At 43.3% G+C, this 23,566-nt stretch overlaps 2 protein-coding genes across 3 annotated transcripts in view; both read right to left on the reverse strand.

The window, feature by feature from the left end:
• Window positions 1–237: 237 nt before the first annotated feature.
• SNTN (sentan, cilia apical structure protein) lies at window positions 238–8,619 on the reverse strand. The gene is made up of 4 exons (XM_014871738.2): window positions 3,460–8,619; window positions 2,844–2,878; window positions 1,967–2,106; window positions 238–526 (listed from the first exon to the last, which is right to left on the reverse strand). Exons 1-4 carry the CDS (start codon window positions 3,567–3,569, stop codon window positions 368–370), a joined length of 444 nt encoding a protein of 147 aa, XP_014727224.1. The 5' UTR covers window positions 3,570–8,619; the 3' UTR covers window positions 238–367.
• A 411-nt stretch (window positions 8,620–9,030) lies between these two features.
• Window positions 9,031–23,566, reverse strand: part of SYNPR (synaptoporin) — a 104,012-nt gene continuing 89,476 nt past the window's right edge. For both annotated transcript variants that reach the window (XM_014873044.2, XM_088171330.1), the window contains 3 exons: window positions 21,204–21,402; window positions 11,808–11,999; window positions 9,031–10,808 (listed from right to left, as the gene is read on the reverse strand). In XM_014873044.2, coding sequence (XP_014728530.1) covers window positions 10,542–10,808; window positions 11,808–11,999; window positions 21,204–21,402 — 658 coding nt within the window. In that variant the 3' untranslated portion in view covers window positions 9,031–10,541. The remainder of the gene's footprint in view (window positions 10,809–11,807; window positions 12,000–21,203; window positions 21,403–23,566) is intronic.

Genomic DNA, 23,566 nt, shown 5'->3' on the forward strand with positions numbered 1-23,566 from the left:
AGCCCCCAGGGAGCCGGGCAGCCCTGCCTCGAGGGATGGGGCTGCACATTTTGGCAGCCGTGTCTCCATCACCTCCCACATTATCACAGGGAGAGCATGGGCTGCCTTTCCCTGCCGTTAAACTGGTCTTGGATCCAGCAGGAGCCAGACACTCCCCCTCCCAAAGCACAAATGAAGTGGACACAAATCCCTGAGCACCAACTTCATGGAGGGTTTCAAGAGAGGAGTAAGTTCAGCCAGGTTTGGACACAACTTTATTCCATTTACAAGGGACCAGCACAGGGTATCCAGGCACCAGGTATCTCTGTGTAGCTCACTTATGCTTTCCTCATATAGTGCCAGGCCATTTCTTCTTTAAAATCACAGATCATTTTGTGGTTTTCACATTTTTGATCTCCTGCAGCAGGTCAGACATTAGAGTGAGACTGACTAACAAGATCATGAAATCTTCAAAATTAATTTTGTTCTCTGACTCCTCATCCAAGGAAGAAATTATTTCCTGGTATTTTGGTTTGTTTTCTTGGCCCTATGGAGGATTTTAAATGAAAAAAAAAATAGCATGAAATTCCTTTTTTATTGCATCATTAGGAAAAAAAGACATATACTTATGTAAATATTAATGTATTTTTTATTTTCCCATTCAGGTTGCTATGTCCACAATCATATTGGTTTTTCAAAAGGGATCCAAAGAAATTCAAACAGAAATATTATTGCAATCATAAAGGAGAACAACCAGGCCTCAAAGTTTCCATCAGAATCCAGTATATATGTTTTAAAAGACACATAATTATGACTGAAAATCTGACAATGATGATGATTTAGCTGGTGACTGCTAGGAAATAAAGGGAGTCCTGTGTCTTGATAAAACTGGGAGGAGGAAACAACCAACCAACCAACCCTCTTAAATTTAATATTCAAATATATACAAATACATATTGTCAAGGTCTCAGAAACAGTTGATTTTACAGGCATAACTTTAGTACTGCTCCTCTTGGGCATTCCTGTTGGAATGGATTATTAAAATCCTGTAACATATCTATTACTTATATTTTCTTATGAAAAAACCTTGCTAGAGTTCCAGGGTAGTTATTTAGCTTAATAATTTCCAAACCATCTCAGGATCCCCAGCTTAATTGCTTCCAGTGATATTTTCCATTCTATTTCAATAAGGTGCCTAGTTTCTAACTTGGTGCCAATTTCCCCTCCCCAACCAGTCATGTGATTTTGTTATTTTTGAAAGTAAAGTTATTACCTCTCTCATTTACTTATTTGAGCTCTTTTTTATTAGTCCTACATAGCTTTTCCTACTGCTTGATAATTTTTTTTTAAATTTTATTTAGGGAGGGGGGGAAAAACACCCTGCAGGAAGTTTACAGCCACAAGTGCTGCTGTGGTGGTTTTTCACCATACCCAGCCAGGTGGGTGAGGGCTTTGTGCCCCTCTCCCCCAGGAACCCCAGGAGTGGCTGCAGTGAACACAGCTCTGTGGCACAGGGCTGGCTCAGTGCTCTGGCAAACCACCAAACACCTCCTTAAATGCCATGAGCTTCTTCTCTTCATAAATCCAGCCTCTTGTCATCAGCCAAGGGTTTTAATTTGGTTGGTTGGTTGGGATTTTTTTGCAGTTGCCCTGTTTTCTTTAAACAAATTCAAGCAGGCATCAGCTGAAGTTTATTTCTGTCCTGCTCCTTTGGCCCTGTGTTAGACACAGGCTCAACATAAAGGAACTAAGTCACAGAATATGTTTGTACCAAGTCCCTAAAGTCTCACTTGGGATTACTCCATGGACTGATGTTGTTTACTTATTTGAGCTCTTTTTTATTAGTCCTATATAGCTTTTCCTACCACTTGATAATTTTTTCAATTTTTTTTTTTTTTTTTGAGGACAGAGGCTGAGCTGCCATTCCTGCACCCAAAATGCCCAACCAGGGCTGTCCCAGTGCCACCCACTCAGCAGACCCCCTCACCTGTATGAACTGCCCAAACTGGGACTGCAGTAAGCTCTTGGTTTCAGCTTTGCTGAGCTTGCTCTCGGGGTCAGCATAGCTGTTATACACCAAAGCTGCTGTAGCAAAAGCCTTTTCAAGGTCTGAGCCTTTTCTTAGAGCTGGAGGGAGGAAAAGTTTATCCAAAAAAAAAAAAAAAAGGCTTTTGAGATATAATTGAAAGAAATTGTTAGAACCATCCTGGGTAGGTGGAAATCTGTGTAGTTTCATTAAAGTTAATGAGACTGAAACTGTTTATACCCACAGAGGATCTGGCCCAGATTTTATTTGGAGTGGGCCAGCAACATGTCTCATATCCCTTGCAATCACACCCTGAAGGAAGCTTTCCTTTGGAGCTAGGGCTGTGACAGCATGGGCTTGAGACCCATCTGGTCTACCCTGACTCTGGGCATCCAGTTAGGACCTGCCACACCATGGGGACAGGCCATGGTGACAATCTCCTGGATGCATTTGGACTCCCAGAGATCTGTATCAGGGGAAACATGGCCCATTTGGAAGCCTGGCTGCACAGCAATGTCCATGTCCGAGCATCAGTGCTGCACTCCAGCATTATGGCATTCTTGGCATTTGGGCTGGATTCATTCCCGCACTCATGCATGACTGTGCATGCTTACAAGCCTCTGTTAGCAGAAGGTTTGTGTTGTGATTTTTTATGAAAAGGCAAGCACAAGAGAAGTGACAACACAGGAGCACAAGACACAGGGATCCATGGGACCCTCCTGACTTTCATCAGCTGAGGATCTGCATGGCCTCTGCAAGCCCTGTGACACTGCCACAACTTTCTGCACGTGGCTGTGAAAGACCTGAACCCCTGAGGGCTATGAAGGGGTCTCCTTACCTTTTATTGATTCCAGCTGCTTGGCTATGGGTATGCTGGTGGTGAGAAAGCAGAGAGGCACAGTTATCACTTGGTAAATTGTGTTGAGTATTAAATTTCTCCATGAACGAGCTTGCTCATTCTGTTTTATTTAATCACCCAGGAACTCGGGGCTTCCCAAGGGAGAGTGTCTTTCCTTCACAGTGGAAAGGAAAATGACCTCTACAAGCAGCACAAGAACATCACACAGCTTCTAATCCCTCACGTAAGTGAATAGCCTGCAGTTGTTACTAAAGCTGATTATTGTGAGGGACATTGCAACGCTCTTCATGTACATGAAAGATGTCCCAGAGGTTTCTCAGTTTTATACCCATACCCAGGAAAGTAGAGAGGGGTCTGCCATCCCCTCCTCATCAATGCTCTCAGTTTGGAGTAGGCACATAGCTTTTATTTCCAGCAGGACTCACATTTGTGAGAAGCACCTCCCTGCTTTCAATCAAAACCCAAAACCTGCTTACCTTGTGCTGAATTGCTAGAAACTAATTACAGAGCACGTGATAGAGACAAACACACCCAGATAATGAGATTCAAGACAAATGGCAGATCACCCAGATGCCATAACAAAGCGATGACTTACCCCTTGGGCATGCCTGCAGCAGCTGTGGGACCTTTTTTGGTGGAAGCAGGAGCTGGCTGACTGACCGAGTACTGCTTCGTACTGGGAACACTTGTTCTGCAGCCACACATCTCGAGGCCAGGGTGTTTGTGATCTCCAAGCAACCAGAGTAATAGCAAGCAGGTGGATTGAGGCTCTGCCCCGTGCAAGCAGCCTGCTTGTAGCCATGCCTATCAATAATGTAAACACTGCCTGGGAACCCTGGAGCCAGTTAAATACACCAGTCTACAGCAGCCCCTGGAAGGCACTGCTGGGCTGGCAACTAGTGGGGCTTGTATTTTATAGGGGAATTTGACAGAAACAAGCCAAATTCATAAAGGAACCTGGATCCTCTTAGATCTGTGGGGATGTAACTGCATCAGGAGTAACTTCAACGCTGCAGCCATTCATCTATACAAATTATAATTTTAATGAGAAACTGTCCCAGTGTGGGATAATGTAACTTGCCTCAAGCTGTAAAGTGAGTTATTCCTACAGCCAGAGTCGGATTCCAAGCATTTCCTAGTTCCTGATCCAGCATTTATCCTAGGTAAACACACTTCTACTCTAATATTTATTCTATTTCCCCATCACAGTGCAAAGAGACCTGCTCTGCCTCCAAACCACCTCCAAAAGCAGCATCCAGCACAGAGCCTCTGCTGTGGTTCCCAGCCCAACACAGAGTGCCTGCTTCCAAAAGCAGCACGGAGCCATATGGCAGAGCAGTCGCACATTAGCAGAACTGGAAGGGCTCCAATGAACTTTGTTATTTATTGGCATGGATATCACTATTAGAAAACACAGCTTGTCACACTGCCTATCTCCATGCACGGGCTCCTCTCTGCGGATCCTTTGCCTAGAGGTGTCTAGACAGGATAACTTCAACTTTAAAGACCAAGCAGCCACTCTAAATCCAGGGTGGTCTGTTAATAGGTAGTGACTTCAACTACCTCATCCAGGTCATCCTTCCTGGTGAAAGGATACAATACTGATGTTAAAACTATCCATGATGAGACTTTATGTAACGGGACACACAAAGGAGACTGCAACAGATGGCCTAGAGAATTAAAATGTTTTCCTCATTTAGTAGAAGCTAAATTACTGAAGGCTAATGAATAAGGATGTTCACCACCTTACCGTTCCTGGATTTTAATTATCTTAAAAAGCATGGGAAAAGAGAACCTTTAATTTTCCATCTAAGAGTGTCATTACTCAAACAATTCAGAGCCTTTTTCTGAGAGGTTTAAGCTGTCTTAGATCTCTAGTGCATTCTTTAGGACTGGCTCATGAATAAAACAGAGCCTGTAATTGCAATGACGAAGCCAAAACACATATAATCAATGCTCATTATTCCATCAATTAACACACTAAAATTAAACAAGAATTCGGGCTTAGTAATCTGCCATCAGCCTTAAAAAAAAAAAAATTGAGAGAGTCTTGATATCATGTTGAAGTGATAATTCCCTTTCACATCTGTTGAACTATACAAGGAGACATGAAAAGCGTTACATCCCAGTCAATATGTGGAATGGGGATGTTTGGTCTTAGTGTCCAAGGTAAAAAATGAGAGTGAGAAACAGACTCAGTTGTCTGTTTATCAGTGGCAGGCAGCACTGTGAGCGGGCTGGCAAACCCAGCTCTCTGTGTTTTGGGATCTTTCCACCATAGATCAGATTTCAGCTCACAGTTGTTTTAATCTCACCGACTTTTCAGAGCCTGAGCTCTAGAACAGGTGATTTGCTTTGTTGGGGTAGTAGCAAGTTCAAACAAACCTGGGTTCATTATCCCTCTAGGATACACTAATTAGCAGGAGCATTTGTGCCTGACAGATAAAGGGTAGCATGAGGATAACCCTTGCCTTTGCAGATGATCAGCTTTGAAGGCAGTGAGATTGGCTGTGTGTGTTGCTCGAGTATTCTGGTCAGCAAGGTGTGTGTGGAGCCAGGCCATCTGCTCTGTAGCTATTTTGGTACACACTATTTATGTCTGAAATATCCAGGTGCCTTTATTGGTCAATTTTTAGCATGTTTCACACGTTAACAATCCTGTCTGCGCAAAATACGCAACCTGCCACTTCAAACTGCAAAATCTTTACAGGCAGTTCACTTAAAATAATTGCCACTGCAAAAAGTCACAGCCTCTGCTTCACTTTTGGAATTCTCCCAGAGTTTTCCCCTCCTTTTGTAAGGAAACGCTTTTTGCATTTCAGGAAGGCTGATGCTGTGAAATGTGCGTGTGACAGCCCTGACTCCCTCAGAGATGACCCTGGGTAGGGCAGGATCCGAGGGACACAGCACAAGGGAATACCTGAAACAGGAGATCCACTCACGCCTCCTGGCCTCTCAGGCTTCATTTCACCAGCAAACCCTTCGGGAGCTGCAGGAGAAGAGCTGCTGACTTGCACCCAGGCAGGTAAAAGCTTGAACTCTTCACCACCCAGAGAAGCTGTGGCTGTCCCATTCCTGGAAGCATTCAAGGTCAGGCTGGACAGGCTTTGAGCAGCCTGGTCTAGTGGAAGCTGTCCCTGCCCATGGCAGGGGGGATGGAACCAGATGATCTTTAATCCTGAAAATACTATTGCCAAATAATTTTCCCTCTGAGAAATGTTTTATTATGGGACATTCAGACTTCAGAAAGGCAACTATATGCTTAAAACCCTAAAATCTCATTAATGGAGGACACAACAATAAAAATGTAAGAACAGAAACTAAATGCAACAAACAGGATGCCTCCCTGCTGAACTATTAAAATGTCATATCAAAATGCTAAGGTCTTCATCATAAGGATAGATGGCACTGACAAATGATGGGATAATCAGCACCAGATATTAATAGCAAAATACAGATTATTGCTGATGTTAGAGTATTTCAAAAGGAAAAACTCTTGGGTTTAACAGAACTAGGGAATAAAAGAAATCCTAAAAAAAGAATATTTAAGTTAAGGACAGCACGAGCTAAGTAGACCATCCGTTCACATGCATAAATAACTTTGACTCAAATCTATCTTAAAACTAGTGGACAAAGGACTAAATGCTTGTAACGTGATATGGCATAGTATGAGAACCTTTTCAGAAGAGGATTAGATAATATGTGGCAGTTTTTACTCAGTAGTTCTTAATCTGTCATATTAACTGTGTAACTCTGGAGATATTGTCAGGAGCAGACCATAGGGAGCTGCAATGCGTGTTGGTGCCACTGCCTCCTTCATCAGCACATCACAGTTTCATCCAAGACTGATTCAGGGCTACATCCTGGATTGCTTTTTCAATTTGAGAGCATATAAAGATTGGAAATAATTAAGCTAATCAGGTCAGGCAATTGCAATATGAATTCATTCAACAAGAGCATAAACTTTCTCCAAGTCTTAGTCATCACTGAGGCTCTGTTATGTGCAGCTCAATAGCCACACTGAAGGAGATTTGGTCATCAGGAAAAATATCACACACAAAAACCCCAACCTCATTTAGCCAGGACAGAGCCCTGTGGGCTGTGCTTGCATCTGAACTCATCCATGTCTCCTTGATGTGCTGGGCAGGAAGTGAAGCAGGCTGCAGAGCCAGTGGTACCCAGAATTACCTTCCCTGCCCTCTTCAGTACCTTCCCATGGAGGGCATTGATGTTCCAGCTCTGCAAAGTGCATCCCCTTCCCAGCCAAGAGCAAAGGGGGAAAACCAAACCAAACCAAACCAAAACCCAAACCAGCAGGTGAATGTGCCCCTTCCTTGGCCTCTGAGGCACCTGGAGAGAAAGTCCTGTGCTTTTTTTCTCCCCACACGCTCACCAGATGTACCTGCTTCTCCCCCATAGCTTCACACTTGATAATGCAAACATGCTGCCACCTTGGGTAGCTGAGAAATGGGCTATAAAGAGAAACACATGGGAAAACAGGAGGGACAGCACAGAAGATCAAGGAACATGTTTTTTTCTCTCCCAGGCTGACCTAGTTATTTAACTAACTGGCAGAGATACTAATGATGAAGTAGGGAAGCAACGAGGCTGCCAGCAGCAGTTTCATAAAGGATGCTCGAGTTTACTTTGCTATTTGTCTTAAATCCAGGTAACATCAAATACAGTCTTTTTCATCAGTTGCTCAACCCTTGGCTATTCAGTCACCATCCCCAGCTGAAAGAAACTTTCAATTTCTCCATAACTGCAAAAGGATGTGATAAAACTCAAATCCAGAGGAAGAGAGAGGAAACACTGAAATACATTTTCTCACATAACGCAGCCAAGTGCATGCATAATTTTTGTTTTCACTTTTGCTGCTGCCATAATTTATTAATCTGAGAAGCTATAGATGAAGAGATTATTCTTCCCTCCTAATTCAGAGTGGAGACTACAGTCCCCAAGGGGTAACAACCAGCTCAACTGCTCTGTACAGCAGCAAGGAGCTGAAGTAGCTGTGAAGATCTGGCCAACTGGGTAAAGCAAGGGAAAGTCTTCCATGAAAACATGTGCCTCTTTTTGTTAATTCTTCCACCAGTTCTGCCCTTCATGAGAAAACCTCAGACCTGGAGTTATACAAATAATACTCAAAATATGACATAGGCTTAATTCTGTTCCCAGCCTTGTGTTAGGAACTGCCCTTTGTCCGGGAATGTGAACTCCAGACAGCTGCAGTCCTGTGCTCATATGGTTACACAAGAATTTCAGCTGAATGAAATTCAGGAAGAAACCAAAGCAAAACTCATTTTCATCCCTCAGCATTGGATAGAAAAGTTTAGAAATGGGACGCTATTTGGCTGAAAAAGTTCATGAAGAGAAAGCTAGTTGACACAAAAACTATTTCTAGTGGAGAATCTTAGATATGGGACCATAGTTTGGATATTCCTCATCAACTAATAGAAAGGGAATTTAAAAGAACGACTATAACAAAAAATAAAGAGTCGAAGCAGGACTATGTGGGAGAGGGTATGAAGAGCACACATCCCATCACACACACAAATTTCATTTTCTCCTGACTTGCCAATGTCAAACTTTTTTCCGAACTTAAAAGAAGAAAACCAATCAACCAAAAAAACCCACCTCCTCCAAAACAAACAAACCCCCAAACAAACAAATAAACAAATAAACAACCCCAAAGATTACCCAAACCAAAAAAAATGCCAAACAAATTAACCAAGAGCCAAAATAACATTTTTCATTAACCCAGAAAATTGTATTTTGCCTTCATTTGGAATAGGAGAAGATTTAGATATTCCAGTTTGTTTTCTCTACAACTCACACATAGCTTTCCAGCAATCCTCAGAACTGGGATGGTTAGCACAGTGCTGGGCTAGTCCTACTGACAGTGGAAAGAGAGGTAAAGAGGCAGGCAGGTATTAAACTGCACACTTTAATTTAAAAAAAAAAAATTATGATACTGACCTTTAATGACAGGTGTCTGCAGAAGTGTCGTACTCCACTGTACATTAAAACAATCCCCACAAAAGTGTTGGAAAACAGTAAGAATATGACCAATAAGGTCAGGCATAGGAATAGTTATTTTTCTTTAATAGTTATCTTCGTTATTTGGCAGTGACATTTCAATATTAACATACTCTGAAAACATGCATTGTATGCAATAACTTTATTAGGGTCAAATAGATATCACAATATAGATTCATCCACTGAGTAGCCATAAATTGGTTACAACAATCATAGAAGAGACTAAGCTGTTTTAAGCTAAGATGCTTTCAACATTACAGCTCATACAATAAGATTATATACTGATACACTTCGATCTAGAAATGCAGATGATCAGTTTTGATTAGTACATTGTGCTTCAGGCTTTCGTTTGTGTCAATGCATCCCATATGCTGGAGTGAGGGAGGGTTCAATTTCCCAGGGAGGAATCCAAACAGGCTACAAGTCTGGCTCTGGCTCTTTTAGGACGAGCTCCTCTGAGCCTGGGTTATTTGGTCAATCCAGTTACATTCTCCATTAGCACCAAGCTAGCGCTCAGAGCAGCAATCTAACAGAGGGATATCTAACAATCTTGAAACAGCACGGACAGAAAGGTTTTCTTCTCATAAGAGGGCATAAAGGAATATTTATGCTTTGTAAGGTCACTACAATACGTGCGGTTTTCATGTTGCTGTATCAAGCAACAGGGCGTTTTCACAAGATTTTGTATACTGATATCTGCACCTCTGTTATCTTAGTTAAATAAATACCTTTGTAAACATATAACACAGTTACTTGGTCCTTATTCTCCACAGCTCACGTTAAAAGATTCACAAAACATCCATAGAAATAGTGATTTATAGGAGGAATACTTAGCTGAGTTAAATGGAATAAACATTGGTCAGGTACCATATATACTACTGAATGCCATTTCAAGGAAAAACAGTTTAGTTACAAAGCATTCAGAACTTGGGTAAGCCATATATTCAACTCTGCAAAATATATAAAAGATGCATACTTCTTTTAAACAGACATTTAACAAAATGTAGTGGCAGAAGTCGAGAAATTCCATTTACACAGTCCAGACATTTGGTAGTATGAAACTGCTTATCCATGCACTAAATTACGGATGGATGACTCTGTTAACTGAAATAATAGTAAAATCTTCTGAAACAAAAAGTTATAACCAAAACAAATGCTTTGAAGAGTCACAGACAGGCAGTTTTGAAAATTTAGGTGCAATGTTACATGCATGGATATACAGAATAATCTGTAGAAATCATAGTAAAACACTTCCGTTTTTCACCAAAATGCAGAAGGAAATTCAATTATATTATGCATATTAAATACTACAGACTTGAGGCTACAAAAAGCTTCTACCATCTTAACACATACAAAACTACCATAAAGTTATCTCTACAGTACATACTACAACAGCAACTCCAGGTCACCGGCGAGGAGCACATCCCCTGTGTCTGGCTAGTCAGGGAAAGAAAGGCCAACAGCCCCCTGGCCACCTCCCATCTGCCAAAGGAGGTGGGCTTAGACCTTCACTGGACATTAAACACCGTGTTGTAGTATTAATTTATGTAGAACCCTTAGAAATCTGGCGCCACTGAAACTTGAGACCTGTTAAACTCTCTACTTGTGAGGGATGCAAGAGCTTGCGCTGCGTGAACCCTAAATTTGATTAGCAAAGGAGGTTGGCCCACTCTGCCCATAGCTCTGGGGCTGGCCATATTCACCCACCTGGCCATAGGAGCCTGGCTGGTTGTAGCCACCAGCTGGCCCATAGCTGTCTTGGTTGTAGCCACCTTGATTGTAGCCACCGGGCTGCTTCTCCATGGTGTCCGCAGGGTGCCGCTGGCCTGAGGAATGCCAGCCCGTCTCCTTAAACACAAACCAAATGTTGCCTGCCCACAGGATAAAGTTCAAGTAGCCAAAGACCTGGGGGGAGGAAGAAGAGGAGCTCGTCACCAGCAGCCACAGTCTCACAGCTCAACCTAATGTTATGGACCCTGAAGAAAGCAAAGCTGCTCCCAACCCCTCCTTCCCAAGGACAAGAGGAAATGGCCTCAAGTTATGCAAGAGGAGGCTCAGATTGGTTATTAGAAAAAAATCTCTTCGCTGAAACTCTTGTCAAGCACTGGAACAGGCTGCCCAGGGAAGTGGTGGGGTCACCATCTATGGGGTAAGTGTAGATGTGGCACTTGGGGACACGGTTTAGTGCTGGACTTGGCAGTGCTGGCTTAGTGGTGGGACTCTATAATCTTAGAGAGCTTTTCCAACCTAAATGATTCTATGATTCTCCCAAAACCTGCTGGAAAATTTTCTGAGCTTTGCAGCAAATTCCCAAATTCACCTCCCTTAGCTGTAGCTCACACGGTGTCTGCTTTGCTTTTTGTTAAAAAAAAAAAAGGTTGAGTTTTTAGACCAAATATTTTTTTTTGTTTGAAAATATAATCTAGTTTAAAGAAATTGTGGAAAGATAAAGTTGAAAGAAACTAATTAAAAAGAGAGATGTTAATTGGTCAAGCCGAGGGGGATTTTTTTGTGTTTGTTTTTTGTTTTCAACATGCTGAAGTCCAATTTCATGTTGTTTTTTGAGGATTTTTAGAGGAATCTGTAAGGTTCCTTTCCTTCCTAAAGGAGCACACAGACCCCTTTGCAAAAGAATTGCAGTGAGCAAGTTAAAAGCAGAAGGGCAACCAATGCACTTGGACAGACACTTTGCCTTTTCCCCATCCCAACCCTGCACACTTATCCTGCTGCTCCATGGCAGAGCTGCTCTGAGTCACAGTCTGCCTTTCCCTGCAGCAAGACTGCACTTCCAAATAAATCATGTCAGATAACTGGTTTACACCAGTCAATTTAGGTCAATACACGGGTAAAAGATGAAAATACACTGCAAGGTAAGGGTGAACAGCAGCAATCAAAGTCACTTACAACCGAAGTGTTGAGGCTTGACATAACAGGGCTGCGAACAGGCAAGCATTTGTTGGACTGCTGTTTGCAGGCAGACATCAGCAGCAGCACTTCATCAGGGTCAGTTGCAACCTTTACATCTGACAGTCCTTTAGCCCAAGCAGATGAGCTCACTAGCCACAAGAATGAGAAGACCACTGTCACAATGAAATCCTAAAAGACAAATTAGTTAGAAGCATTATACTGATGTGTCTATTGGAAAGGAAAAAAAAAATTAAAAATCACCAGAAAACGGAAAGCTTGTGTCAGAGGAGAGGAATACCAAGAGCTTGTTATTTAGTGGAAGGCTGTGTTACTGTCATCACCCACAGAGCTAATTTTCAGAAGTGGGCAGAGCCCCTTGGCTGACATTTGCACGTCTGGCCTTGAGGCAGGATTCCCACTAACATGTGGCTGGTACCCAGGATGCTGAGCTGCCTTGAAAACATGCTGTTCATAGCACCAGGCTGGTGCATTGGGATGAATTACAAAATATACCTGCCTGTAAAGAAGCTGGGCCCTTCTGAGGGCTGGGTCTTGCCCTGGGTACTCCTACAGACAGTCAGGGTGGGTTTCCAATAGGAAGTGTTTCTGTCTTGTGGAAAACCTGAAATTGGCTAATCCTCAGGTACCAGATGAGGAGTTTTCTCACCAGCTACAGGTAAGGCCAAATGTCCCTACTGTATAAGCCATGCAGCCACTAATTACCATGAGTGAGCAAGTAAACAGCAAGACTTGCCAAGCAGAGACTCCTCCAGTGAAGCACTGGTTCCTAATTCCCATCCACATGAAACGAGAGGAGAAGGTGTGGTGGTCCCTCCAGGTTCCAGCAGCTCTGCTCTGATCCACTCTGCTCACTTTCCCCTTGAAAGACTCTCGGGAGCATGCACAGCCATAAACTTCTCCTTGTCTTAGCCAGAACAAGTGGCCAAGTGACACTGTTGTTGTGTGGGTTTGGGGGGAAAGGAGGGAGGAGGTGTGATTTTTCAAGCTTTCTTGTGTCTTGCTAAAACAGAAGAGCCTTTCTGCTGTCATATTTCATCCCATCTGTCAGCCCACAACAGATGGCAGAGGTGCCAAAGTCTAACATACCACTAACTGCATCGCTGCGTCTTGATATCCCACCTCCCATGGGGCTGCTTCCCCTTCCCCCTTGCAAAATAAAGGTGTGCATGGAAGGAAGGGAAAACACTCATTAAGAACCCAATGTTTCAGGTTGCTTCTCAAATAAATAAGCCATCCCTAGGAAGCACCATTCTCACCTACAAGCACACCTGGCATTTGGGGCAGGAGCTCCCGGTGGCACCACAGGGGTGAAGGGCACGAGCCTCTGTCATGACAGGAGAGGCACCAGTCGGGAAAGCCATGAACAAAGGATGTCTCCACTGACACAGATGGGATTAAATTAACTGTGCTTGGATGCTTTCCCAAAGGATACATCCTTCTCTTTTAACTATTTATTTTTTGCAGGCCCATGTCTGCCACTGAGCTCTCAGGTCCTCTGACCTCCTTCATGCTGCCCAAATGGGCTCTCTTGAAGCCCAGGAGCTGACAACTCCCTTAACACCCAAAGAGACTCAGTGTGGGCAGAGGCAGATAGCCCAGAGTAATTCTTCTGCTCAGGGATATTTCCAGCAAAAGAAATTATTGTATCTCATATGTCTTAGCACTGAATGAGAAACAGATTCCTAGAGGCAACAGTTCAATTGCAAACATTTCCTAAAAATTCCAGCTGGTAGAAACATGAGATGTCTGCTGAGCTGCGGATGGTGATGGGAGATGCTCTTTATTTGCTGTGGGGTTTGACATGATATCAACCCAAATTCCAAGCCCCCATGCTGTTTTGGACTGACACCAGAGATGGGGACACAGCAGAGTTTTGGGGAATGTATTTTCCAAATGACAAGCATCCCTCTCCCAGTGCCACCCCACTCAGAGCAAACTAAATCCAGCTCTGTAATCAGTGCACTGGCAGTGCCAATTAAAGACAGGCACAACAGCAGGTAGAAATTTGATGCAAACAGAGACAAACTGACTAAAACTAATGCAACACAGGAGATCAAACTTGCTAAAAAGAAAGACATTTTAAGAGAGAGCAAAGTTCTTGAAGCAGGTGACAGCAGCAAGGTACAGACTTGCTGCTGAGCTTATGGGCCCTCACCCCACGTTGGTGAGGCTCATTGCACAAATTACTGCATCTGCATGAGCCCCTCAGTCTGACTGTTGGTATAGCCCATGTCCTGGGCTGTAAGTCCTTCTAGAACATCCCATGGCACTGTGCAGTTGGGGGGATGGCCCTAAAGGCACTAGGTATTTCATGTTATTTCTCAGGTCTTGTCTTTCCCATCACACCCATGCTCCAGCCTGACTTCCTCTGCTCCCCTGTGCCAGTGTGTTCACAAAGTCTAAAACCCTGCTCTGTCTCCTACAAACTCCCCTATTTCAGAGCAGGTCAGAGCCTTGGGGAAAGGGTCCTTGTTCCTGGGATGCCACGATCAGCTCTTGTATAGAGGAACTCCCAAAAACTGTAGAGTCTGGCTGGGTGCAAGAAACACACCAACCAGAAGTGAAAGATGGCACAGTGGGACTCAAAGAGGAAACCATGCAGCCTGGCCAACAGCTGGCCAACAGCTGGCCAAGGAAACAGGACAAAAAGGGATTTTTCAGTAGGTGTTCTCATCAAGGCTACATGGCCAGACTCAGGCTCTCAATGGACTTTTTGTCTCCCCTGTACAATGCAAGGAGCAAAATGTATGATTCTATGACTAGAATCTTGTGTCTTCCTATTTATTTTGAATCTTTGCGAACTTTCAGCTTTGGCTGGAACTTGAACCTCTCTTATTTTCAAGTGGGTTTGCATTTCTGGCTGAACATTTTCACAGCTCTGGGTGGAACAGAATTACAAGATAATGACATGCTGAAAATAAAAGTGAATTTCAAGCTAAGCTGCTCTGTGGCTTAATGTCTATCTGGGGAATTTCTCCTTGGTAATTAAGGCCAGAGTGCCTGCATACTAAAACAAATCTTGCACTTCAATGTTTAATATCCTTATAGCATGGGTGAGTCTTTTTTTCCTTTGGAACAAAGTAATTTTTTGTAGTTGCCCTCTTAAAGTGGTGTCTACAGATCTCTTCAGTGTGTATTGTTGTACGATTACACTACACTCCTAATTGCCAAGTTTCTCTCTCAGATCTCAGCTGAGATACTCTGCTCTGCCTACAGATGCCTTTGGGAAGGAAGGAAAATAGGAACATATAAAGAAAGGCAAAAAACAAAATTTAAAATACTCTGAATATACAAGGAGGGACTTTTTAAAGATTCTGAAGTATGTGGAAAAAAATAAATTCTTGCTGCCTTTTTCAAGTCGAAACTTGTTATTACTGAGTTTGCCAAAAATGTCTACTTGGAACAATTTTATATATTACACATTTTAGAATAGAACTGTGACTGCCTTTTCTTTTCATAATGAAATATTTCTCCTTGCTATCAAGCTACTTACTGGCTTGTGCAAAATGCCCCTCTTCGAAAGGGGCAGTGGCTTACAGCCACTTAAACCTCCTGAGCACAGTTTTGGATTGCCCAGAGTCTGGCACAACCTCACCCAGACAAGAGCCTCTGTAGGATCTGCTCTTTCACTCAGAAAGGAGACGTGTTTCATCTGCTCCAAGCTGGTCAGTGGCTGCATCAGCCCCTGAAGGCTGTGACACACGTGTCCCTGCGTGCCCTCTGTGCCCTGCTCTCCCTCCCAGCCAAGGCTGGCAGCATGGTCTTGGGCAGTCACAGCTGGAAACAGGCAAAACCTCAGCTCTGTCCTGGCCAGAGCACTCCTGGCATCCCTCCTCTCTCACACAGCTGCAGCTGCTGCTTTGTAACTGGCTTCCATGCAGGGCTCATGCTACAAAACCCTTTCCGTTCTGAAAACTCTCTCAGACATTTACAGCCCCCAAGGGAGCAAATGCTGAGGTCCATAAACCCTCCCAGTCAGAGCCTGTCTAGCACTGCCAACAGGTTTCATGGCCAGCCACGCAGCAGCAGAGGGAGATTTCTTTACCCAGCAGAAGCAAACCACTCAGAGGATCTGCTTTCACAGTCACAACCACCCTAAAAATTCAAGAACTACCCCAGCAAGAGCCACAGCCCTGGTCCCAGCTGGGAAAGCATCCAACAGCAGATTGCTGCAGGCAGCAAACGCCTTCCTGCAGTGGCATTTTAGCTCTTTTTTGGTTTGAACGAGGTCCCACCCCAGATTTTCTGCCGAATGAAGCTTTGAAAGAATTACATGCTTCTTGCAATAGTGTAAGGCCTTGCAAGCTTGCTTCTGGCAGGGAAGAGCAGAGCCTTTTGGGAGGCACCAGCATGTACAGCAAGGTCACCCTTGCTTGTGCTTTAAAAGATGACAAGAGCAGGCTGAAACAGCTCTTTGAAATGCAAATAAATATTTCAGGTTCTTCCTAATTTAATTTTTCATCTGTAAAGGATTCAGTCTTTGTTTTTCTAGATGGCTCTTTATTCTTTTCCTGTCTATTTTCTAGATAACTGGACACTGGTGAGAAGTACAACATGTTTAATCAAAGAGGTGTCCGAAGAGCAGACCAGGGTGTACTTAACTCACTCAATCTGCAACATATGTAAGGAATCAAATGTCTTTCTGCATAATGTGATTATTCATGGGACTCCAGATGCAAAGGAAAGATCTCATCTTCTTAAGATATAAGCATCTTTATGCACCATTGGAATGAGATTATCAAGTAATCACTATAAAAATGAAGTACCTCTTTTCAAGGCTATGTCAGTCACCTTTCTTGGCGGAATAATTTTATGCCTTTATATTAATTGACTTGAATATTAATAAAGTGATTTACATTTATACATAAATGCATGTGGTTTCTCATGGCCAAGCTATGACTTCCCAGAGGCAAATCTAGGCTCATAAGGTTGTCAGCATGTGGATTTTAAATGGAACACATATGGGGTAAAGAAACCATGGGAAAAGTAAGAAGTCTGGGGGATGGGGTCTGATACACATTGACTGTGACTATTCTTTCTTTTCTGAGAGACATACGAAAGCATCCTATCCCTGATCCCCTAAAATTTCAGCACAGCTGCGTTGGTTAGTGTCTGCTTGCAAGAAGCTCCAAATGTACAGACCTGAAGCAGAAAATCAACACAGGTGCCTGGGCTGGCAGTCTCAGGGTGCAGCTCATCTCTGCTCTCATCACAAACCAGCAGTGCCTCCCCACGTACTAAACAAATGTTAAACAAGTGGAAACCAGCTTAGGCTGGTTTGGTCTGAGACATGAGGATGTACTGCAAACTGGTGGCTTTAAAAATCTAAGTCACCACCTCCAATTAATTTCTTTTAAACGTTTCTGTCTCTTGAGCACTAATCAGTCACTTGAGAAGCTGCCTTGCCCTTGTTGTACCCACAAGGTGAGAGCCCAGCTCCTTGCTGCACACATGAACTGTGGGAGTTAACAGTGGAATGAAAATTACAGGAGTGGTTTGCAGAGCTCAGAAACACACAGCACATTTCCATGAGGTACTGAATCCCTGGTAACCTGCTCCTTGTTCCTTCAGAAACTGGGAATCCAAGGTCCTCTCCTAGGTTCATCTATCTGTATGAACCCCCTCAGATGATCCCAGCAAGGGAAGCAGAGGGTGCATAGTGCAAGGACTCACTGCTGCCAGCCCTGTGGGAATGGATGAGCAACCAGGGCCTTATGTGACCAAAAGGAAGACTTTTATCCCCAAAAGCTGACAGGCAACAGAAATGGTTTACTGCACAGTGAATAAACACACCATTGCCATCCAAACAGACAGGGAAGGAGTTAACTGCTTCTCCCACTGGAAATATTCCCTTGCTATCATGCCTCACTCCACACTGAACGCTAAAATATTTTTCCAGTTAAAGTGATGCTTCACTGACACCTCAACACATGCAGTTCATTTCCCTGTATCTGTATAAACGAAGTAAGCTTGTAACATCTGTGACTGAAATTTTCCCTGCAAGTTTCTTGTGACTTAATGATCATTCAATTCCTTATAATCATATCTTCTGCTCCCAGTCAGACTTCTGCAATTTGGTAATGCATTGACAGTGTTCTGACTGCCTGTGCAGGGGCTTTTTGAAAAAATATTATAAAATTTCAAGTGAAAGGGGTTTTTTCCTCTCTTGACTTCTCCTGTCATACTCATTTTTCAAATCCTGAATATTTGTCAGAAGAAAAAGCAGCTCTGAGAGGGTGCTGCTTAAAGGCAGATGTCATCCCAGACTGAGAAAATATGAAGCCAAGAGGAAGTATACAAGGCTTAAAACAGGAATGGTTTTAACTATGAAATTGTAACCAGGCACTGCAGAAGAAAGTATGGATGAAACCATCATCTTCAAACTCTTCACTAAGAGAGAAAAAACTGGTAGTCTGGATAAGGTGCCTGATGCACTTGATCCTGCCTGGTGATGAACCAGAACCTGCATTGCCTCCTGCACCCACACGTGCTGCAGCACAGATTTCTGCAGCACTTTTCTTTGGAAGGAACAATCTCAGGGATGAGACATAATCACACATCTGATCTGATACACGTCAGTTCAGAGCAGCATCTGCCTGGAGCTGGAGGATACATTGCCTGCCTCCTTCACAGAGCACATGACATCCCTTAGGTGAGCACTGCAGCCCTGACAAGCTGGTTTTCACTCCAAGTTTTCTTTTTCCTTGACCAATGAATTCCTCCTGGCTACAGCTGCCTACTTTTTCTCTGGCTGGGGCTCTGCATTTTCCCTACACCTCCACTGCACAGAGGGACTCACACCTGTCCTCAGCCAGGCTGTGGTGCTGCAATCATTGCACTGGACAGTGTCCAGGGACACCAGCAAGGATGTGCTCCAGGCAAAAAAGGTTCTTTTTTTTTTCTCAAAATACCAAATACAACAGATCTTGCAGGGCACAGGAGTTGCAGGAGCATTTGGCTGGGGAAGATGGACTCTCCTCCTGTCAGGCATAACCTCAGCATAACCCTCAGCCATTCCCAGAACCACTCACCAGCAGGAGCTGCTTTTGCTGTAGGACAAACTCAAAAGCATCTTTATATTCTGAAAAAATAAGGTCACAAAGCCTTGGTTTAAACACTGGGAAATTGCAAACAGAGGCTTTGGTAAGAGAGAGTGGTTAAATTTAACCTGTAGATTCAATTACAATCCATTACACAGAACGAATTAAGTCAATGTGACGTTAATGCTGTAGTGGATTGTGCCATGCATCCTGTGACAGACACGACTGCAGCAGCTGTTTCAAGGAAAGTCCTGGACAAAGGCAAGTGGCCACATCATAATGTGACATATTAAAACTATTCTTTTTCTTTCCTTTTTCTATTGCTACAGAGGATGATGTCATTGGTCAAAAGCAAGAATTATTTTCTGCAAGAAAATTAGGATGGAAGAATTCTGTAACAAATCCTTTTATGAGCCAGTTTGAAATGAGAACTTACTTGATACCAAGAAGAAGCAAGGCACTTTATTTATTTACTCTTTCTGCAGGGACCTATTTATTTTGCCTGTTCTTTGTCTCCTCTGTGAGGATTTCCTTACATTTCCTCACCATGCTCCCAAACTAGAGCAGCCTATCCTTCGAGGACTGCACCCCATGGATGAATTTTGAGAAGATTGTTTGTCCATGGGAGGCACCCCACAACATAGCAGAAAAAAGACTCCTCTCCCCGAGCAAACAGAAAGAGATGTCCAGTGACAAACTGAACAAAACTCCCACCCCTGTCTCCCTGTGCTGTTGGAAGGAGGGAGCTGCAGGAAAAAAGATGCTTTAAGGGCTTATTTTACTTCTTACTTTAATTATTATCCTCCTCTGACTCTGTTAATAATAAATGTACTTTATATCTTTAAATTTGAACCCGTTTTGCTCTTAGAGTGTTTTTTCCCAGTCCTTATCTCAACTCATGAACCCTTCATTAATTCTTTTTTTTTTCCCTCTCCTCTGCCCTACTGTATCAGAAGAAGCAAATGACTCTCGTGGGTGCCTGACACTTGGCCAGGGTAAAACCATGACACCCAAAACCCCCCAAATAAAGAGGATTAATTTCCTTTGATATGGAAGGAGAACTTTTTTTGGTAAAAGTTCATCGGTTTTGAATTATGCAAACTCAAAAAAAACAGTTCACATCTCCCTGCAGCAGGAAAATCTTTCCCTCAAACTCCCAAGATGTTAAGTTTACCTCCCTACAGTTTAATCTTTTGCTGGCTGTTATTGTAGTTACTTCCTTTAATAGAGTCAGCTTTTCTGCACTGGCAATTAATTTTTTCCTGTTATATATTTCTGATATTCTTTACTGGTGGCTTTTAGCCACTTAAATCACAGCAAAATGTCTGGTTTCTGTCAGTCATAAACTTTAGAATTTTCTGAAATCCAGATAACATTTTCTTTACAGGGGTCCTTGATAAACTCCCCTCACTTTCACACCAAGACTTCAGGGAAGTTTTTTCTGTCCCTTAGTAATCTCCTTGCAGTCATGAGGGAGAGGGTTATCCATGGAAGGGAAACTGTGCTGCAACTCTACAGCCCTCAGATGCAGCACCTGACCCAAATTCAGGTGAGGGTCAGCACCCAGTGCTTGGCAGCCCAGCAGGACCATGGGGTGAACCATGGGCCCCTATGCAGTGACAGACATCTGGACCAAAACAGCCCTCACTGACTTTACAGTTTCAGTTTATGAGAAAATATATGCACAGCAGCACTTGCTTTTTATCACAAGCCTTCAGGAATCAATAAAAAGAAAAATAAAGGCACGAATAGCCACAGCTTGATGGGTGCAGACAATAACTGGAAGGCTCATAAACCAGTGTGGAGACACAGACATGCTGGGAGCTCAGTGTCATGCTAGGAAAACAACCACATAATTCTCCAAAGCAAAATAATTTGGCTTAGCTCTGCAGTAATTAGCAATAAGCACTCTCCCTCGCTAAGCCTTGATCAGGGGCATGTTTTCATCTGTCTGCTAGGACAATGCCTAAGATCTTCTCTTTTTTCCCCACCAATGAAGCTCTGCTGTCACAGCCATAGGGCTGAGATCCCAATCCTGCTACCACTCAGCTACACGTTCATTATTTGTGTGATCAGCATCACTGTGGACAATGGGAAAGAAACACAGAATTTCACAAGTACATACAGGACTAAACTCCTCCTGCATACAGCCTCCATTACCTTTGGTGTTAAAACATTAAACCACCATTAAGATAAAAAAGCAGGTGAATGCAGAGACACTTTGGGCAGCAGGACACCTGGATCACCCAGACCACGCCAAAACCTCAACAACTGCAAAAGCAAGAGGTGAATACCTATGCCTGAAAACACTGCAAGTGCTGTTAACACTTACAATTAAAGGCCCTCTGTTGTTTTCACGGTACTTGTTCTGGAAGAAGATATAAACCACGGTGGCAGCCAGCGAGTAGAGGAAGGCGAAGACCGCGATGGTGACGAAGAACTCGGCTGAAGAGGAGAAGTCTCCTATCAAGGCGAGCGTTTCCCGGCGCTTGCCTTCACAAGTGGGAGCCTCAAAATTCACTTGATGCAACCTGGAAAACATCCCACAGAGCAGCAGGTGAAGTACAGAAAATGGAAACTGTTGTCTGAATAAAGATGAATGCATTTGCTCTGTCTCATTCCTGATGGGCATTGATCCCTGTGAATAATTGGCAGCTGTGGGCTGTGCTCCTCAGAACCCAAGTGAGTGCCAAGGTGAGACTGAGCACATGAACACATCTTTTAATCAATCCCAGAGAAAAGTTTATGTTCCAGTGGTTTGGTACAACCCTCCCCATCCTCTCTGGGGTTTTGCCATGGCAACAACTGAAAAAGGATAACATGAGAAACATTTTGATTCTTGAATTCTTACAGTACAGGCAGCAGAAAACAGGTCTTATGCTCAGTACTAAACCCATGGGATACCCATGTTTGGACGCTCAAAAATTCCTTGCATAAAACTGTCTAGTGCAGAGCCACCTGTGGCTGTTAGCCCATAGGGCTGCAAGCCACATAGTGCTTCTACATTAAAGGCTTTTAAAATCAAGCTGCAGCAGAAATACACAACTTGGATCAAAGAAAAAGTCTGCATGCCCTGATTTAAGCAACCTAACTTCATACTCACACACTGTTTATCAATGACTAGCTAATATGTTTCTAGTTCTGTCTGGAAGCTCCTGTGAGAGCCTTTTTTTTCTGTAATAATTTTAATTTCTGATTCAGGAAAAGAAAGGATACATGGAGGGCTCATTGTGGCAGGTGCTGTTGCATGGCCCAGATTCAGTGGGGACATGGAGCCCAAGGAGAGATGGCCCTGCACAGAGTGAGTGGAGGGGACGAAGCCAGCAGCAATTAAAGAACTGATGGTCTGGTGCTGAGAAAGGATTAGGCCTTCTGGGAGACATTCCTCTGCTCACGGGCAATTAACATGTGCAACAGCAAGCCAATGGCAGCAGCAGCCATAACTATATTTGGCTAAATATAAAGCTAATTCCCCAGAGGAAAACAAAGTACCCACAGCAGAAATCACAGAAGATGGATTAATGGACATTGGAGGATTGGATGACTTTTTGCTTTTGCTGATTAAATGTACCCAAACGTAGGCAGGACCTTTTCATCAGTGGTTGATGAATAACACCAGTTATTTGCCTCAGAGATTTTATTCCCTATCATTATAGTAGTGGTAGGATGAAAACAAAAACCGAGTCTTCCCAGATCGCAGAGATGAGCAGTGGCTGAATCACCTTTCCTGCATAAAGCCAGCAAAACCTGATAAAATTTGAACACAAGAGAGATCCTAATGATCATGATCAGTTTCCTGACTTCACTGTTTCCTGGCATCACCACATACACACTTTTCATCAGGGCTTATCGTTCTTTTCTAAAATTGGGGGATAAAAGGAGAAGTAAGATTTCTTAGTGCCTGTCATGCCAATTTTGCAGTCTGGAGAGAAAGTGGTATTGTTTTAACCATTACCACGACAATGGAAAGATTTGAAATGCATGATTTGCATGGTCTAAAATGGAAGCTCTCTCTGCTTTCTTCTGAACAGCTGTGTATTGGTGTGACTGTCCACTATCTCAGCCCAATCTCATCATCATCAACAACCACCAGCCTTTACCAAAACATGGTAAAGCAACTGAGACCATTTTCCTTTTCTACTCTCTGTCTTCCTGACTGCACCTTCGTTCTGAATCATAAGCCAGAAAAAATGTTCATATATTAACACCACACTTGTACCTTCCCAGCAGTGCTTTTGTAGCCAGGCACCTGTCAGGGATACGAGATCACAGAAACCTTCTTCCATCAAGTTATTTTTATTCACTTGCTTTTCTTTTTGGATTTCCTTGGTGTCTAAGAGGATGTGCAGTAATTGGTGCCTCTTGTGGCCACCTCACCTCTGTCAAAACAACCAAGATCTCTGTTGTGCAAAGGGCCCCAAAATAGACCATGATTCAGACCTGAAGAGAAGCTGTGACAGGGAAGAGAAGTGAGGGAGCCAAGCCCTGCAGTGGTTAGGGTGGATGCTGACTTTACATGATACATCTGAAAAGTTTCTTTAAGGCAGGGGAGGATCAGTCACAGAAAATCCAGTTTCCCTAATCGAAACCTTTTTGATCTGGAATGGCATCTCCAAGAGAAAACTGATTTTTTTTTCCACTGACATTGCTGAGTCAGCCTTTCTGGGGGCAGGATGGTTTGGTGATGACTCACAA

The sequence above is a fragment of the Sturnus vulgaris genome, chromosome 11 (genome assembly GCF_052056855.1).
Source record: "Sturnus vulgaris isolate bStuVul1 chromosome 11, bStuVul1.hap1, whole genome shotgun sequence".
Taxonomy (NCBI): domain Eukaryota; kingdom Metazoa; phylum Chordata; class Aves; order Passeriformes; family Sturnidae; genus Sturnus; species Sturnus vulgaris.

Bases quoted from the DNA above. Each gene is read 5' to 3' on its own strand.
- SNTN (XM_014871738.2), bottom strand. From the start codon at position 3,569: ATGTGTGGCTGCAGAACAAGTGTTCCCAGTACGAAGCAGTACTCGGTC. The intron at 2,107-2,843 runs GTAAGGAGACCC...TCCTCCCTCCAG, and splicing joins GCAGCTGGAATCAATAAAAG to CTCTAAGAAAAGGCTCAGAC. The intron at 527-1,966 runs GTGAGGGGGTCT...AATCCTCCATAG, and splicing joins AGTTTGGGCAGTTCATACAG to GGCCAAGAAAACAAACCAAA.